Below are 18,100 nucleotides of genomic sequence, written 5' to 3' on the forward strand. Positions count from 1 at the left end.
TCTTGCTTATATGTAAAGGACACAAAAATAGCAACAGCAGGAGAAAGCATTTCCCTAAGGCCTCCACTCAGATGTTAGGGCACAATGCAAACTGGAACATCCTCCTGTTAAGACTGTGAAACTTCCCACCAACCCCAGCACTTCCCAGAAGTGACGTTCTCCCTGGCGAGTAACAAGGAGTCACAACCTGGTTCATAACTTCAGGAGCATTAGCAGTTCTGTAGCACCTTGTTCTTCCTCACGTTAAAGCTCCCCTCACTTTGATTCAACAACAAACTACTGTCCTCCCCACTATTTTTAATTAATTGCTTTTACTTCATAGATTTTACATTTGTTAATCTGATCAATATCAAATTAACCTCACCTTCAAGGTTGTTAGTGAACATGCTGAAAGAAACTGTTTTCAGAAAACCCTGGAAGCAGCATGTACACCCTCCCTGTTTGACGCTAGCTATCACCCTCTTCTGTCAATTGACCCTTTCTCATTGCCAGCTCTTCCTTTAGTATATAAATAGATTTTTGTGATCTAAGAAAACAGAACTAGCAATTCTGCCATATCTAATTGGTACGTTGCCTGAAAGAGGCCCAAGCAGACGTGGGGGCTCAGCACCCCCAAAACACTCATTGGGCTTTGCACATCAATAAAACTGAAAAGCTTTGGAGTGTTTTTTAAAGTGTCGCTACTACCATTGTAGCATCATCCAGGAAAATCTAAAGTCTCTTTTCATTCTGCATATACATCTATATAGAGCATAACCCCAAACATTCCCACCCCTCATTTCAGCATTAAGACTCTCCCCACCACCTGGGCTCTTTCTTCACCACTAAACCTTGCGATGTTCCTCACACCCCATGGGTCCTGCTCAAGCCTCCCATCACACAATTTCTGACGTACTTGCAGATAAGTTCTCCTGGGGCCAGTACTCCATACACATGATGTGAAGGACAAAGACAGCACATCAGAAGGTAGCGCTCTCTGGGTTCAGCTTTAGACCTATTCAGCCCTCCCCAGGTCAGTTCTGGCTGGGAAGACAAGCAGCTTCTGGAACTTTACCCAACAGTTCCCAGTGTGCTTACCCCTGCAGATGGCCAACAACGGAATTTGGAAGACTGGGTTGCCACAGGACCATTACACCTTCACCAGTGAGCACAGAGAGCCCACAGCAAGCACGTGGGGATTGTTTGTGGGTGAAAGCTGGTGCACAGAGGACAAGAAGGCAGTAAAACCAGGGGAGTAAGGCACAGGGAAGCAGCACTGGGTGGAGAACAGATCAGGAAAGTGGCTTTCAAAAACAAGCAGAGTGTAAATGCTCTAAAGTTGTGGCAGGGGGTGCAGTAACAGGCAGGTGTTGTGATAAGAGAAAATAAACCCACCCATTTTATTTAAGGTTTGGTGTATCCAGCCTGACTAAATGGGAAAATGGGAAAGGAGATGAGAAAAAGTAAGGAGGAAAGAGGAGCAGAATTTCAGATAAGATGTAAACTGAGTCTAGCAGATTTTTTTATTTCTTTTAACTTAACGTTCAGTCTGCTTTGACTCTAAATAACAGAGCTATTAATACACTTTGGAAACTTAGTACAGGAACTAGTCTATGGCTAACTTTGCAGCATGTAATCAGCTACGATACTGCTTATCACCTTTACTTCGTCAGTAGCCATAAGCAGAAGTATTTATCTATTCCTTGAGAACCTCCCATATTACAACTTCTTAAAATATTGTCATAGCAGTGAATCAAATTGGTAGAACAACTTTACATTTGGCTCACCTTCTCAGACATCCAGATCCCAGATCTGCGTTAATATACATGGCAATTATGTTCTAACTAGAAATGCCATAGTATTTTACTTTATTTGTTACTACATAAATATGCAGATTTATGTGCATGGCTCATAAATAGTAAATATTACCATTATCTGTCACCACAAAATAGTAAAAGCCTGGCTCATGAAGCAGCACCATTTTCTTGACTTTCCCCTCATACACTGTGGCAAGAAGACAAAAATCAGAATTATTTCTCTGAGAATTATTGCGGCCTTTACAACATGACTGACACGTCAAGGTAAAAGAGAACCTTTGTCTAAAGAAACTTAAGGTGTAAATGTTAGCCCAACTCCATCCGGTAAAAGCAAACATCATTGTCATCATGATTAACAAGGAACTAACACACTGTTTCAAAAAAAGCATTTCTGGAAACAGAACAGGAAAATCCCACTGAGATGACAACCTAAAAAAGTTGTGCCTGGAGAATCCTGCTTGGACCTTGAGCAGCAACGGCAGAAACACAACAAAAACAGCAAGACATACTAAAGATAGGGGGGAAAAAACCAAACACCAAAAACCCAAGAGAAAAACCCACAAAAAACCCTGCAGAATAGTCAGCATCCCAGAAATAACGATCATTAGTCCATGTTTACAAATATTTTCCCCTGCCTCATCGAAGAAAAAACACATTAAGAATTTAAATAACATAAGCAAAATATTCAGCATAGCCTGGGAAGCTGATTTAATCCACTATTTTGGCTGCATTTGGTACAACAGTGTCCTATGAAATGGTTTAAAGTAATGTGTTATTTTATGTTGGAACTCTCTGTAATATACAGTATTTTAGTAATTATTACTGTTTAGAAACTAAAGAGGTTCATATGGGCACTTAGGTCAGCGAACAGTGCAGTTTGTATTAGCTTAAGTCCTAAAGCTACTCAGTATTTCTACCTATAACTAAAATCCACACCAGTTCAGCCTTAAGGGCTGGCACGGTTATACCAGCATAAAGAATTTTAAAGCTGATATTTCATTATATTTTAGCTGATAATTTGAGTTCTGTTGAAGCGGGCAGTTTTTGTCTTTCCCCTCATCTCAGGAGTTTGCTCCATCTATTTTGGCATTTCTCTAACCATTGAGTGACAAGGTTCAGTCCACTAAAGGGCAAAAACTAATACCAAAAGGGGAGAGGAAGAAAAGAAGGAAGAAGTTACACTTTTTTTGGTAGGGAGGCTGTCAATTTAGCAAGCTGAATCACCCAGGTGAACGGCAAGAACAAGACAGGCATCAGACCTGGCAGAAGATCACTTAACCAACAACGAGAGGAGCAGGACTAATCCCTTAAACATCAGCAAGCCTAAGAACAGGACAACTGTAAAGGGAAAGCACCTCCGGAAAGATTCCCACTACTTCTTGCAGTGCAAGACAGGCACTTAGAACACCTTGCTGTCCTTGACAGCCACATTAACGAAGGTGCAGGAGAGAGAAACAGGTTACATTGTTAATATCAATATATTTAAAGTGGTATGCCTGTTGTGTGTAGCTAAACCTTCCGTTGAAAATCGCATTTTGTTCAAGGAATCAGGCAGTTGTATGTGTTAGGAGACTTTAAAAATCCAGTTACAATTTTACAAGCATGAAGTATATTACTTCTGCTTTCCACTTACCAGTTCCTATAATCCCTGCAATTTCACTAGTACAAGATGGACAAACTGGTCATTTTTCAGCACCAATGAATCAGCATTTATGAAAATGTTGTAAGTTTCAGATGATGGAAGTCTGTGTCACTTTCATGTAAATAAATAATGAATCAAGTACTGCTTCACCAGATTAGTCTTCCTAAAGATCAGGCACATCATATCACATGTGGCAGGAGGAGCCGCAAATGCTTTAGGTACTGATAACCTAACACAAGCTTCCAAATAGAATGTGCATATAAAACTGCAAGTCTTCCTCACTAACACTGAAGTATTTATGTACTGGAATTATTAAGAATGTTACACATTTCTTGGAGGTTTTAGCAACAACTTATTTCCAGTAATAATAAAATAAGTTTGACTATTATGTGTCCAGTACAAAGAAATTCACTAAGCTGGGAGGCAATGTTAGGGATTATCTTCTTAGCATCAAAAATAAAATCCTGGAACAAAGCTGACGTCCAAAATATTTGAATCTTGTAACTGTTTCATCTTCCTCACCGCTTGAAATGATTGCAAAATAAGGTTAGATTTTAATAAGTGTAAGATATTTTGACACTTCTAAAATTGCCAAATACAGGGGAAGAGTAAGAAAGTCAGTATGTAACCTGGTAGCTCATATAAATCAAGCAGTTTAAAACATCATCTGTTCGTTCAGTCGAAGTTGTTGTTAGTGTCTCTGAACAATAGAACAGTAATAAAGAGGCATGCTGTTACCTGACAGAAAAAGGCAACTTGATGCACACGTACGTACTCGATAGGTTTACAACAATATGTTGAGATTTGTACTATAGATAACAGCAGCCCAAAGATCAGGGCTGTACTTCTGACAATTATTAACCCGTGAAAAATTTAAAAAAAAAACAACAGTCTGCAAAGCCTCAGATAAATTCCAGTGTCTTTGATTATTTCAATTTTTAAGTGACTCACACCTGACCTCGCAACAATACAGAGCTCATCTGTGCCCACAGTGCTGCTTGACAAGTTTAAAAAAACCCTGCCATTTAAAAACCTGCAAATTCATTTTTGCATTTCAAAAAGCAAGAAAAAGAATTCTTATTAAAAGGGGTGCAGGGACATAGGCCAGAACTGGCTGAGAAAGCTTATGGCTGTAGGATCCCTTGCCCTGCAGGTTGTCACCTTTCACCTGAAAGGTGCAGAGGAAGCCCTTTGGCTACTGCCTCATCTCTGCAGAGCTGAAGATCTTGTATAGCAATTCAACATTTACATCATTTTTTCTGTTTCCTTCCCCTTGCATACTCGGTCATCGCATCTGGGTGAACTTACTCGTCTCCCTGAAACATGGTTTTAGCAGGGCAGAGCAGATGTCTGCAAAAGAGAAAAACCTCTGCACTGAGTAGCGGTTGCCTAGACACAACCCTCCTAATGGAAGAAGTCTAGACACAAGTTTTTCCAGCACAGAAAATTAATGCCTATTGTTTCAAGAGCTAATCCTACGACAAGTTCATCGAATTCTACATTGATTGAATTCTACTAACATAGACGTAAGTAAAATTTACTGACAAGACAGATCAAAAAAATTACAAAGTAGGGGACTGGACTGGCAAGCATAACATAAGATTATTATTTATTATAAAATGAACCAGAGCGTAACATTTTTTACGTCCCTAAAACATTTTTATAAACTTGAAGCATTTCAAGAGCTTCTGTCTTAGTATAACATTGTTGGTTACTTAGGATTCCAGCAGGTGCTAAATATTAAGTGAAGCTGAAATTACTTTGACTAACAAGATCAAAGGATTTCCAATGAGGTAACTGTCACAAAACAGGCTGGAGGGCTTCTAGATTTTTCCAGGGCTAATCAGTATCCTAATCCAAAATCCTGAAGTGCATACAGCCTTAATTTCACTCTACAGCGTATACCCTAAAAAGTTCTGAAATCGCGGATAGAAATTGCTATGGTCACAAAAGGATCTCAAAAGTGCTGGAGAAGAGTCCTAGAAGCCACTGAATCCACAAGTCTTAGATCCTCAGAAACCATCAGGTTTTGCTTCCAGCGTGGTACCTGACTGAGGGAAGGATAGGGTTTATAATGCTGTGCTAGTACACCAAGCACAATGTATTTTCTTCCCAGTAAATCTGTCTGGAAGCTTACCAACCAGCTGTAAGTGTACTAAGTGGCTGGATAGCTACTCCCAACACAGGAAGAAAAACTCTGTACCTTTCTTTAGCTATGGAGGAATGAGTTGTATACGTTGTTCCAAATCACCTTGAAAAAAGCTGTGATTTAGAGAATTCCCTGATTTAAAAACAGAGGAAGCTGCCATGAACTTATAAAGGAAGAGTGTGAAGGGGCGTATTCTTTCAGATCAGCAAAAAATGCAAGCTTTCCATCAGCTCATACTTGCAAAATCTGGAATTAGAAGTGAAATGTGGAATCTCTTTCCTTACAACAACCTATTCAGAAGACCTATGTAAAGCTTACAGATCATAACCTATACAAACCCAACCATCTACATTCCTGTGAAAAAACCAAACATTAATACTTTAACATGTTTGCTTTGAAAAGGGAACTACTTTAACCATTTCCAGGTATTCGCAAGAGAACTGCAAATAAATGTCAATATTCATGTTAGTAGGAATATTTGTATTCTATAGACTTAAATTTTACTGAGTAACTCCAGTCACTTGCTAGTGATACTGGGTGGTGATTTGGTAATTCTTTCATTGCTACAGCTGAGAACACAACCCTTGGAGGACCAAAACGTGCTGCACACTTACTCAAACAAGGTATCCCACCTGAAGAAAAAAAAAAAGCTATTTACAGTTCATCCACAGCAGTGCAGAAGTGCTTGGCGTTACCATTCTCATTCTCCTTCTGTAATCAAGAGCCATTCCTTCAAAGTACATCCACCTCTGTGTAACAAGATGTCACCACAGATGCCTTCGTTTTTAAGGACTATCATGAGTGAAGAACCACCTATGAGAAAAAGGTCATCTACTACTAACCACATATTCTAAAGTAACTGCACTCCAAAGAAGATGAGGTCTAGCGACATGTAACAGAGAAATTTGAAAATAACCACTTTCTAAAAACCAAAGTGGACTTAGATTGCAGCAAGAGATTTAGGTCAGGGTGCTGGTTTTTTTCTTAAGGTCTAGAAGTAAGCATAGTAAAGCAGTAATGCAGACTGACTAGAGAAGTCGACAATTTCTGTCTGCAGAGTTTAAAGAACGGGTTAGACATACCTCTGATCAAAATGATTAAGGCTTACCAGAATTTGCTTGAGAACTGGGAAATAAAGGTGACCTCTGGTCTATGTTCTGTAAACATCAACAGAAAAATACCCATTTCTCAAAAGAGAGGGAAAAAGAAAAAGCCCCAACACTGAAACCCAACCAGTGTTCACAAAATGACCCAAACTACGTTCAAGTCAATACCTGAAGGTTAATGTTCAGACAACAAAGCACAGCATGCTGAACAGAGTATTTTGTTGGCACAGCACTGTGGCTATTTACTAGCTGAGGACTGTCAATGTTTTAAAGCAGTAGCAAGGCTGGTGTCCCACCACATGCAGCAAATCACCGGTGCTTGTCAAGTGCAGCTGCCAAGAAACCTCTCTTGCTTCAGAACAGAACAGACTACTCCAGCATGACTTTGGCTGCACAACCGAAATCTTCAAAAGGATGCTTATGCTGCAAGAGTTAAGTCCAGAGCATTAAGGAACAAAAGGGAACGGGGTCAATCCAAAGGATACCGGAGCACTGTTCATGGAATACAGATGGTCAGAAATTTTACAGCAGACTTTTTTTTTTCCATCAAACGCCAGTTCCAACATGTGTCACTTGACTCCTCTAACAAATCTCTTACTAGATCCTGCTAGCTCACTTTATCTGGCTCTTTGGCAAGGCATCAGTGTCAATCATCCTAAACTACCCTGACACGTAGCCTATCCTAGGGCTAGAGGCTTCAGACTTTCAGTCTCACTGGCTTCTAGGGATGATCAGTACTCATCCCGGGAACACTAGCTCCCACAGCAGTCTGTATGCAATTGCTAAGTTCTGACACTTCCACACTGTTGAGTGGAAGTAAAAATACCTCACATTTACCTCACCGCACTGGTTTTGACCAGACTTGTTTGTAAAATAACCCCCCATCAACACAACCAATAACTCTCCCCTTACTAACAATTTTTAAGGGCCATTTATGCATGAAAACAACTTACAGAAACCTACTGAAACGGCCTCGACACTTCTCTGCCCAATACTGCTCCTGCTGCAAAACATCCCTCCAGTTTCTCATGTACTCCACCCAGTGCCCCAGATCCCATCACATTTGCTACCTCAAAGGCTGCTGCCTGTTCGGCAAAGACAGAACTACGTGCACCCCTGTTCGACAGCTCCTGCGAAGACAAAGGAGGCAGCAGCAGATTTTTTTCCTTCCCTTTCCCATAGCGCTGAAAGAATGGACTTTGACCTCGCAAACCAACTAATCACGAGCATAGAAATAGTAACACCTTGGTACAGGAGACCTCCATCCCCTCTGTCTGACAGGAAAGCAGCCAAAGAGCGCAGGAGTGACAGGGAGGAGACAAGGGTTATCTAGGGAACAGGACATTCACATGGGAGACAGTGCAATTATGCATGTCTCATTTCCTTATGAAAGTGGGCTAAAACTCATAAAACATGCAGAACTCTTCAATAATAGGAATGCTATTTTGAACTATGGGTGGGTTTGGGGGGATTTTATATATATATATTTAAGCCAACCTGCATTTAATTGAAATCTTCTCCTGTCCTTTGCTTTTCCTTTGCTGCCTGTGCGCAGAACTAATCAAAAAAGAACACCAATTTTATTAAACTTACATGTTGTAAACGACTGGGGGGGGAGACGGGGACAGACGGGGACAGACGACACACCAAAGCAACATAATCCTATTCCAAATTCCCTTGGTTGATCAGGGGAAAGTTCAGTAAACTCAAACCATTAGAAAGGTGTATCATGCAGTAAAAATGACATTTTTTAAGGTGAAGCAGGAACTCACCTATCTCCTTTTGTTAACGACCCTGAAGAGATCTCACACACACACACGTGTGTGTAGATGCACGGCAGAGATTTTCAAAGCTGAGGAGACTCAGATTAGGCAATTCTAAATGAATTCTTACATTAAAAGAAAAAAAACAAGTTAAATCAATTCTATAAAGCTTCATTACCGTGCCATATAATTCCTCAGCAATGCAGGAACCTTATCACTGGTTGTAGCAAACTAATTGTGGACTAACAAAATAATTTTGTAATAGATTATCATTGCCTAAGTTAAGATTACTGCAGTCCACTGATTCACTTTACCAAGGCCCATTAAGTAGAAAATCGCATGCCAAATCCCACTGTTCCAGGAAAAATCAGTCTCTCTCCTTTTCCTCTGTGTGGATGCACTAGCAGGCTGCAGCTACTCCCCAGGAGACCAGAAAGGTGAGGAATATTGCGGGTTTTGCATGACCAAGACCTGAAAAAACCCATCTTCAGACACAATCTTGCCCACATTCACAACTTATATATAGCCCTTTCTACACAGACCACGATTACAGGAGATGGGACATTTTACCAAATTAGTTACAAGAAAATTTGATCACCTAAGCAAAGCTCTGAACTTTCGGTTGTCTCAGTCTCTGGAATGGGATGAGGTGTAACAGATACAGACCAGCCTCATCCCTACCTAACACCATCAAATCTTTTCAGGAAGCCTTGCTCACCGTAAAACATTTAATATTGCAAAAAACATTTCTTGAGATGGACTAATGGATTTATATATGTGTTTCCAGAAAAAGACATTTTCTAGTGTTTCAACAGAACTACTTATTATCTAAATATAGAATCGACAAATTAGCTGGAGTAAACTGATGTATGAATTGCCATGCCTTAAATACTGCAGATAAAGGTCCAGTTGGTGCTGTCATGCTCTAACACACTATAATAAACATAAGGAAACTCTACAATAAATCGAAGGGATTTTTTTGTAAGATGGATTATAAAACTGAAAATTAACGTTAAATATTAAAGACAGCCATCTACAAATAGCCACATGAGCTGTTACTCCTGCAGGGCAAAGGTTAAATCACAATATACAGAAATACCTCTAAGTGCATTCATGTAACTTTGAAGTTTTGTCACAATTTTTAGACAGAACGCTATCAGGTTTTGTTTTCCTTTATCTACATACTGCATTTGCCGGTGGACATTATATGATCAAAGAATCATTTTTGGACTTCTCCAACCAATTTCATTGCTCCATTAGAGAAAAATCTAACAATACACAAAGGAAAAAAAAAAAATCAGCAACTGCCTTCCGTAAAAATATTAGAATTATTTTAAAAATCTGAAATTGAGTTCAGAGTATCAGCATGCCTATGGTAAGGTTTCACCAACAATCTAAAAACCTCATGTTCTATGGAGTGTAAGAAGTTATTCATAATCCTTATTTTTAGTAAAATTTTAATAAAAATCATGCTTTGCATTTTCACATTCTGAAGAGCTAAAGATACAGAAACTTATTTACATTTTATAACAATAAAAATGTACAAATTACTATACAAAATGCAGTATCACCTCAAGAAAACCAAGCTTTTGAAAGTTCAAGCAGTTAGGACATTAGATCTATATTTTTTGAAGAGATACCACTTTAAAGACTAAGTACCAACAACTTCACAGTGATTTTCTTCACTAAGTTAATAAAAAAACCCGCTTTCATGACAATTATTACTATCATTACTTTTCATTTTGGCTGATACAAATATAACCTCATAATAAAAATTACTGAATTCATAACAAATCAAACTCACTATATATTCTATCCCTTGAGGTTTTTGCCACAAAACTTTTCAAAATGAAAAAAGTAGTACAAAACCTTCTTTTTAAGGAAATAAGCTTGGCAAGAGATGAGTAAGTTACAGTTTTACAAAAACCCTGTATTTGTAAACACTCAAGCACTGCAGATATTTAAAGTTATTTCAAAATTATACATGACAATTACTGTATGCTGACACAGATGTGTTAAGTGGAAACTGTTCAGCATAAGCTGAACCCATGGAATGATAAATTTCAATTCATATCTTAATTTGAAATATGCAAACACATTCTGATATGCAAAAGGAAATCTCACACATTCTTACTTTTAAAAATACGGGACCTCAACACTATATAGATAAAAAAAGCTTAGGAGACCAGCTCAGTCAGGCCCTTAACTACTGTTCAAGTCAATTGGGAGATGGTCACCGCAATGTGTTTGGGTGCCCGAGTTGTAAAAAGATGTTGATTCACAAGTTTCATGTATGGATGAATGTGATTCCACTAGCATTTCAGATTGGGTGATCACTGTGATGTCTGGAATATAACTTAAATCGTATCTCGGGTGTATTTCTGATAACATGGGTAAGAACCAAACACATTTTATTTAATGTAGTGAAGACTAATGCAAGCTCCCTACATTATACCATGACCTTTAAAAAGCTGATAGCAATTTATTGATTTGAAAGCCAACCCACAGAACAGACATCAGATCACAAAGTAATCTGACATCAATAAATCTACAGTAGTTGTAGTGAAAAAGTGACAGAAAAATGCTTGGAATTGAACGCTGACACCTTTTACCAACATAATGCTTCAGGATCATACAGTTACTCTTCAAAGGGACTGTGTAAAAAGTTTTAATCCTACTTCTAATTGAGGGGAAAAAACCCACAACAATCAGTTCAAAGTAATATGAAGAAACACTATTAAAGTGCCCAAACTGTTTTTACATTCACTTAAGCCCACGTCTCTGAAAAGGTGAAATATCCTAGTCTGGAATATGTATGGTCCACTAAACTAATGTTAAAAACTTCATTACTTTAACCCACGAGTATACTGTACGATTAGTAGAAAAATCTTTAGCAGACACAAAAAAAATGAAAGATGAAACTGCAGCAAGAGAGCATGGCAAACCTGAGAGATCTATTAGTGCATAAATCTGCTTAAAAAACTAAAAAGATAGAAAGAGAGAGCTAACGAAACTACAGTAAAAGTTATGTCTTTAAAGCAGTAAGTTGTAACAGGGTGGGAAATGTTTAATATGCACATATGCCTGCAAAGGGGTCACTATCTTTCTGAAAATAAAGAGCTGGTATTTTTCACAGCATCAGATTTACGGTAAAAAGCCATAAAATTGTATTTTTTACTATTATGCTTTTCCCACCCTGGCAGAGAATAAACATGAATTTAGAAGCACAGTAGAAGTGAAAAAACAAAGAAGAGGAAAGAGAGAAAGCAGCAGAGAAAGACAGAAAAGGTGATTACAGAGCTACAGAAGTGTTTATTGAGCATGCTACAGAGGTAAGCAGAGTACACACAAAATGAAATTAAACCACCGTCAAACCTCCCAACTTTGTTAGAAAATTAATTTTTAATTGTGCCACTTTCAAACTATACTGAATTTTACAATTCTAAAGATGTAAAAACTCAACTAATAGAAAATATACATGACCATTTTTTTCTACATAGATAACAGAATCTATGAATATTGAAACTAAGTACATCAATTTCAAAAAGTATTGGTCATTTAAACAGAATCAAGGTAACAGTTCAGACTGACAGAGAACTGCTTTCAAATTAACTGATCTGTAGATTCTGAGCCATGTTTATAATAAAGTCAGATCAATTTCTAAATACAAAATATTTTGAAGAGATATATTAAAACTGAATATTACAATGCAAGGTAAATTAAGACTAAAGGCACATAAACTTTGGTCCCACCTGGTTGTCAGTTTTAGAAAACTGTCACAAAATTGCCTGCAAGCATTTGCAGCAAACTTTCTTCACCACTGAAAAATACATGCACCATTTCCTGAACTAGCTTGACCAGTCTGTACATGCTCAGAAATCCACAACCATATTCCATATCTTAATTACAAACTAAAGATGGCAATATATATTGAAATGCACATAAGTCATGTCAACTTCGAAAACATCTACGAAAAATATTCAGCCACAAACAAGACATTACTTAGTGCTGACATTTATATGATACATCCCACAAGAGTGTGTACAAAAAGGTTAAGATTCCACAATGCTTTTCACGTAGGGCCCAAAGTCACAGAAGTCACTTTTTGTCCTTTAAGAAATTAATATTCTGTACCTTGTTAATTTTAACTAATGCCTACATTCATAACTGAATCTAGACCAGAACGATGAAATACAAAAGGCCTTTTTAAAAAAAGGAGCACAAAGCAAATGGTAGGAGAAATCAGGTGTCATTTTACTCTTTCAGTGTAATGCATCTTATCCAATTAAAAAGAAAATTAAGTGACAAGCCAGCAGATAAAAAAAAAAATATCTACCAAGCAGGAGAAACAAAAGCTTAACCTTTTTACACACCCCTGCCTAAACATATTTAAATTATCATGTAACAATGTGCCCCAGACAACCAAATTTGCTTTTTACTAGTTATGCAATTCCAGCAGTACTAGTTTTCCTTTTTAAGGCACGTATGTCAACTAAGTTGAAAAATTGTGGTATTAACTTGAAATCTTTTAAACAAAATGATGGTTTATCTAAACAGTTGAACAACAGCAGTTAGTATCACTGCTTTTTAAAGTTTTTTTATTTTTTATTTTTTAAAACAACCAAGGAATGATAACAGCATGAAAAAATAAAAAATAAAAAAAACTGAAGACAAACTCTGGTCCCCACTTTCCTGAACAGTCAATAGGTGACAACACCAAACAATGCAATACACCCTCATTTTCAAACTGCCTTTTTAAATAGTTGACTTAGAGAAAGAAACTCTCAGATGGTGATTTTCTCCCAGATTGTAATTGTGAAGATCAATCAAAGCCTGAATAGCTTCTTCTACCGTTGACATCTGAAGAAGCGCCATCTTGTGATCTCTTCTGAAACAAAATAATGGCATTAGGAACTAGAACACTAAAAGGGTTGTTCTTAATGTTCGCTACCCTCTACGCACTTTTCGTTAAGACGTGCTGCAAAAATGCATTTAGGCAGTCTTTAGTTAGAGCTACGTACAGAAAAGTTACTTACTGAAAAAATTTAAATGCTTTCACAGTGCCTCCAGTGTTGGCAAACAATGTGCGTAGATCCTCTTCTGCTACTGATGGGCTACAGACAGAAAGAAAATAAGCATAGCAAGAAATTAGTACTCAGTTTGGTGTGCTGTGATTCACACTAACACTACTGGCTTACTGAGAGCCAACACTTACGGAATATTGGACAGATGAAGTGTTGCAGAAGGAGGGAATATATTTTGAAAGTTTTTTGAACCAGGCTTCTTGAAGCGATGCAGAGGTGAATTACCAAAATCTTTAGTCAGCCCTTGGTCATCAAGTCCCTCTCGAGGTAGTTGCACTGTCTGATGTTTAGACAGGGTAACCCGAATAATTTTTCCATACATTTTTTGTCCATTAAGATGGCTCATGGCTGAAAAAGACAAGCAGTTTACTCAATTCACTGTTACTTTTCAATACATTGTGGTACACCACCAAGAGAACAAGAAGAACACCCGAACAAATCAAAGGGTCAATGTGCTAAAAGACTGGAATCAAGAACTAGGCCTGCAGAATCTGCATCAGTATTTAATTTTATTTAAAGACCATCGTATGTGATTCAGCTGTTGAATTCATTTAGGATATTGTGCAGGCCTTCTAGAGCACAAGTGCACACAATAAGATTTTGGATCTTGTGGGTAACCAGGATACAAGACACTGACAAATGTAAACATGCTTAGTTCACCTGATTTTACACAGTGTAATTTCAAGTACTTAGACTAATGGGAATATAAACAGAAAACTAATCTTACCCAGCTGTGACTGGTTTCCATCAGCCATCTGTATAAGAGCACTATCTTTCTTATTGTATAAAATCTTCACGCGCTGCACATCACCATAAACACCTTTTCAAAGTCAAAGGTAACCCAAAAGAAAAAGTTCATTTAAAGCCAGTCACCTAAGTAATATATATTGACATATCAATGGAACATTCAGACAGCAACAAGATCACTCACTCAAACTCAACACTCTCACAAATGAATAAAGAAGATAAAGATTTTGAATAGTGAATTTTGAAAAGAATAATTTCTGATAAACCCTCAAAGCTATGTGAATGATATTAAATTAAAGACCATGCAAAATATATTAGCATGCATTAACAGAAAATCTGTGTCTATGGAGAGTTTTAAACAGCAAAAGAAAAATAGCAAAAGATTTACTATTCAACTTTAAGCCAAAGTGCTAGCTACAAATAAGAATTAAGGTGAAACAAAAAAAAAACAAACAAACAAACAAAAAAAACCAACCAAAATCAAATCAATAATAAAAGTATAGTGCTAACAATAACATACCGAAGAGGGTAAACAGACTTTGGGGCGTAACCATCTTTAGAAGGAGAGAAGAGCAAGCAGCGTAAGACAAGAAGAGAGAAGAGTCGAGGAAGAGCGGAGATGAACAGATCATCCATAACGAAGGGTGGTTCCCGCAGAATGGTGAGGTGGTCATGGATCATGGTTTCAAGGCGGTTAATTGGGGCAAGTTGGTCCGAGGAACATTTTGTTCAAGCACAGAAGCATGAACATAGGGAATGAAGACAGGGAACGTAGACAAAGACAAGGAGAAGGGTAAGACAGGGAAGGGCATGGGAATTTGGGTAAAGACAAGGAAAGGGAAGTTGAACACAAAGGGAAAAGGATGAAATGGGGAAGGGAATACAGCAATGCAGAAGAAAAAAAATAAGGAAGTGGGGAACAAAAAAAAAATAAAATATAGGTCAGTACATAAGAAATGCAGGAATTTGGTCAGAAAATGGTTGGTTTATGTACTGTACAAGAAAAACTGAGTAAAATGTAGTCACCCAAGACAAATATGGGTAAAGTACATTCATATCAAGAGTAAACTACAGCATTTCATCTCAACATGAAAATAAATTAACAAAAAGCATGCAATAGAAATTTTAAAATTTGAACTTTAACTGCATAAGCATGGCTGGTTATGAAATGCAGGCAAAAAATCTTTCAAAATGGCACTCTGATCTAAAACATTTTAACATGCAAGACTGTGGATGACAAAATAGTACCAGATGATAAAAAAAAGCTTAATGATTTACAGTGACAGAGGCCAGTTAAAAATGGAACAGCTAGACTGATACAAACTTCCCACATTTCATACCAGCTTTCACAGCCATCAAAATAAATGTAAAGGACAGTAAAAATGCAAAACTAAATAAACCCTTTTAGATTTCAGAGTTAGCAAGAAAGATACAGTTAAAATGAAAATGCTTTGCCACCATTTTTTAATTATTATTTTTTAAAGACAAATGAGAAACTGCAAAGAAAAAAATTACTAAGAGAGACTGGAAGAGTGCCTCGTCAAGATCTTTGGGAGAACCTTCAAAGAAAAATGTGTTAGACTAGTTCACATAAATTAAGACCTTAAAAATGTGAGATACAAGCATGAAATGAAACAGCAAACAATTAGAAGAAACAAAACAGAAATTCTAGTTTACGTGATTATAATTGCAAAAGAAAGCATAGCTGCTATTTTGTAAAAATAAAGCTTTCAATTCAAATGTCAAACATGCAGTAGTTACCACATTTTTTCTTAGCAAAACTAGGTAGCCGACTATCAAAGGACATTTTAAGTTGTTAGCTACCTGGGAAAACAAAAGTATTTAATAATAATGGCTTTAAAATTAACTTTGGGGGATTATTAAAAAAAAAAAACCAGCAAAAATACTTTGAGCTTAAAATCCAAATGTAAGAGGCCAAATACAACGAAATTATAAAATACTGACAAATGAAGTGTGACTAAAGAGGAAAAACAAAAGCAAAATTGTTTCACTGACCTCTTCATTTAAATTGCTAACCAGGAGCACTGTATTGCCACCAGCTGAAACTCCAGGCATTCCCACACGGCCAGCAGCAGCAGCTGCAGCTGCAGCAGCAGCATTTGGAATAGCCAAAGGACTCAGAGCTCCTGGAACAGCTGCAACAGGAAGCCCTAATTTTAAAATAAAGCATATTTTACGAAATACACACAAGTCATTTAAAAAAAAAAGTTCCTATATATCAGTACAAGTGTTGCATACAACACTACAAAGCAGACCATTCCACTGTTAAAGTCATCCAAAGGGTTGTGAAATTAACATGAAGAAATGTGAAAAGGTTTTGTTTGATTCAAATTATTAAGTCTTCAAAGAAATGATGAGGTGTAAAAAGTACTTTCTTTTCAAATAAGCAGTCTTGTACACCAGAACTGCTTCCACTGTACTCCAAAATGCTTAAAGTGTCTAGTTTATTAAAATGGTCTAAAGTAAATGCTGATCAGTAAGAATAAACTAATTGTGCTCTGCGCATCATTACATCCTTATTTTCCATCACCCTTTGAGATGCATGACTGACTTCAATGCGGTGCTTCAGACTAAATATACACACTGCAGTTGGTCATGTGAAAAGGCCTATGGATCTCTCAGAGTCTCAACATAAATGAAGTGAGGAGGCAACCTTCAAGATTCAGGACAGCACCACTGACTATGCTCAATGACTTTTGTAATCCAATTCCATGAAGCAGCATGTTACCATTAGCTAAACCTTCAGCTGTGCTTCAACTTTTCTTCTTCCAAGGAAATTCAGATCCTGTAGAGACCTGCTGGTTTTACCTGGTCAAGTCACTGGGGTGTTAGGCAAGCATGCTACCCCCAGGATCTGTGAAAAGTTCTTGTGATCATATGCACGATACATAGTGTATACAGGAACAGCTTTCTCGTATTCGATCAACATTTTATTTGAACATTTTAAAGAGTTCAGTAAAACCACACTGACAAAGAAAAACGTGTGAAAAACAATAAAGAAATGTAACTTCAGTACTTTATTTTCTTTTACTGCAACTGGGTTCTCAGATTTCAGTATTTTGGCAAATTTTCTAATGTTTATATGATCATGCTAAGCTAATCCACCTTTTGAGCAATCTTCCAGTATGCCAGGCAGTCAGTCTAAATATAACCTTTACACTAAGTACTTAAGGCTACTTTCCTTCCTACGTTAAGTTTTATTTTAAAGGAAGTAACAAGAGAAAAGAAATTCTTCAGTTTCAGCCAATGCCCAAACACTAAGCAGATAATAATACATTCAACCATTAATTTAAAAACACAATAATCCAAGACTTAGTATCCAAAGAGAACAGAAGGGGGAAGTAAGTAAGGTTACAATGTTGGGGTTTTTTTAATTTCCCGGGGGAGGGGGGAGGAGCGGGGAAGCGGGCACAGAAGACAGAGAGACAGATTTTGTTGGGCTGGCCAAATGACCCCTCAAACTGGACGGGATATCCATCACTACTTTGCAATAGTGCTTAACAGTATTACTGATCAAGCACTGAAAAATATTTTCTAGTCATTTCCTGTCAAAGCACATAGAGAAGAAAAAACAGTAAGTGTTCTAAGAAAGGAAATTAAAGATAAGGAACGCTGTCTGATAAAGTTTAAAAGATTAAAAATGTTAGTATTCAGGGATCAAACCAGAGGAATAGAAAGTTCTGAGTAATGACAATTCTAGCCATCTCTCATGCCACAAGATAAAGGGCAAATCTACGTGCATCAAAAAGTATGATCTCTTATTGCATTATATGTGCTATTTGTGGGACTGTA

At 37.4% G+C, this 18,100-nt stretch overlaps 1 protein-coding gene across 6 annotated transcripts in view; it reads right to left on the minus strand.

Moving 5' to 3' along the window:
• Positions 1-11,839: 11,839 nt before the first annotated feature.
• The window catches only part of PTBP2 (polypyrimidine tract binding protein 2), a 52,991-nt gene continuing 46,730 nt past the window's right edge, over positions 11,840-18,100 (minus strand). For 3 of the 6 annotated variants that reach the window (XM_055724481.1, XM_055724477.1, XM_055724482.1), the window contains 6 exons: positions 16,304-16,458; positions 14,808-14,841; positions 14,268-14,360; positions 13,672-13,888; positions 13,493-13,570; positions 11,840-13,344 (listed from right to left, as the gene is read on the minus strand). In XM_055724481.1, coding sequence (XP_055580456.1) covers positions 13,212-13,344; positions 13,493-13,570; positions 13,672-13,888; positions 14,268-14,360; positions 14,808-14,841; positions 16,304-16,458 — 710 coding nt within the window. In that variant the 3' untranslated portion in view covers positions 11,840-13,211. The remainder of the gene's footprint in view (positions 13,345-13,492; positions 13,571-13,671; positions 13,889-14,267; positions 14,361-14,807; positions 14,842-16,303; positions 16,459-18,100) is intronic. The other 3 variants (XM_055724478.1, XM_055724480.1, XM_055724479.1) reach the window with 3 other exon arrangements.

Source organism: Falco cherrug, chromosome 12 (assembly GCF_023634085.1).
Source record: "Falco cherrug isolate bFalChe1 chromosome 12, bFalChe1.pri, whole genome shotgun sequence".
NCBI lineage: Eukaryota > Metazoa > Chordata > Aves > Falconiformes > Falconidae > Falco > Falco cherrug.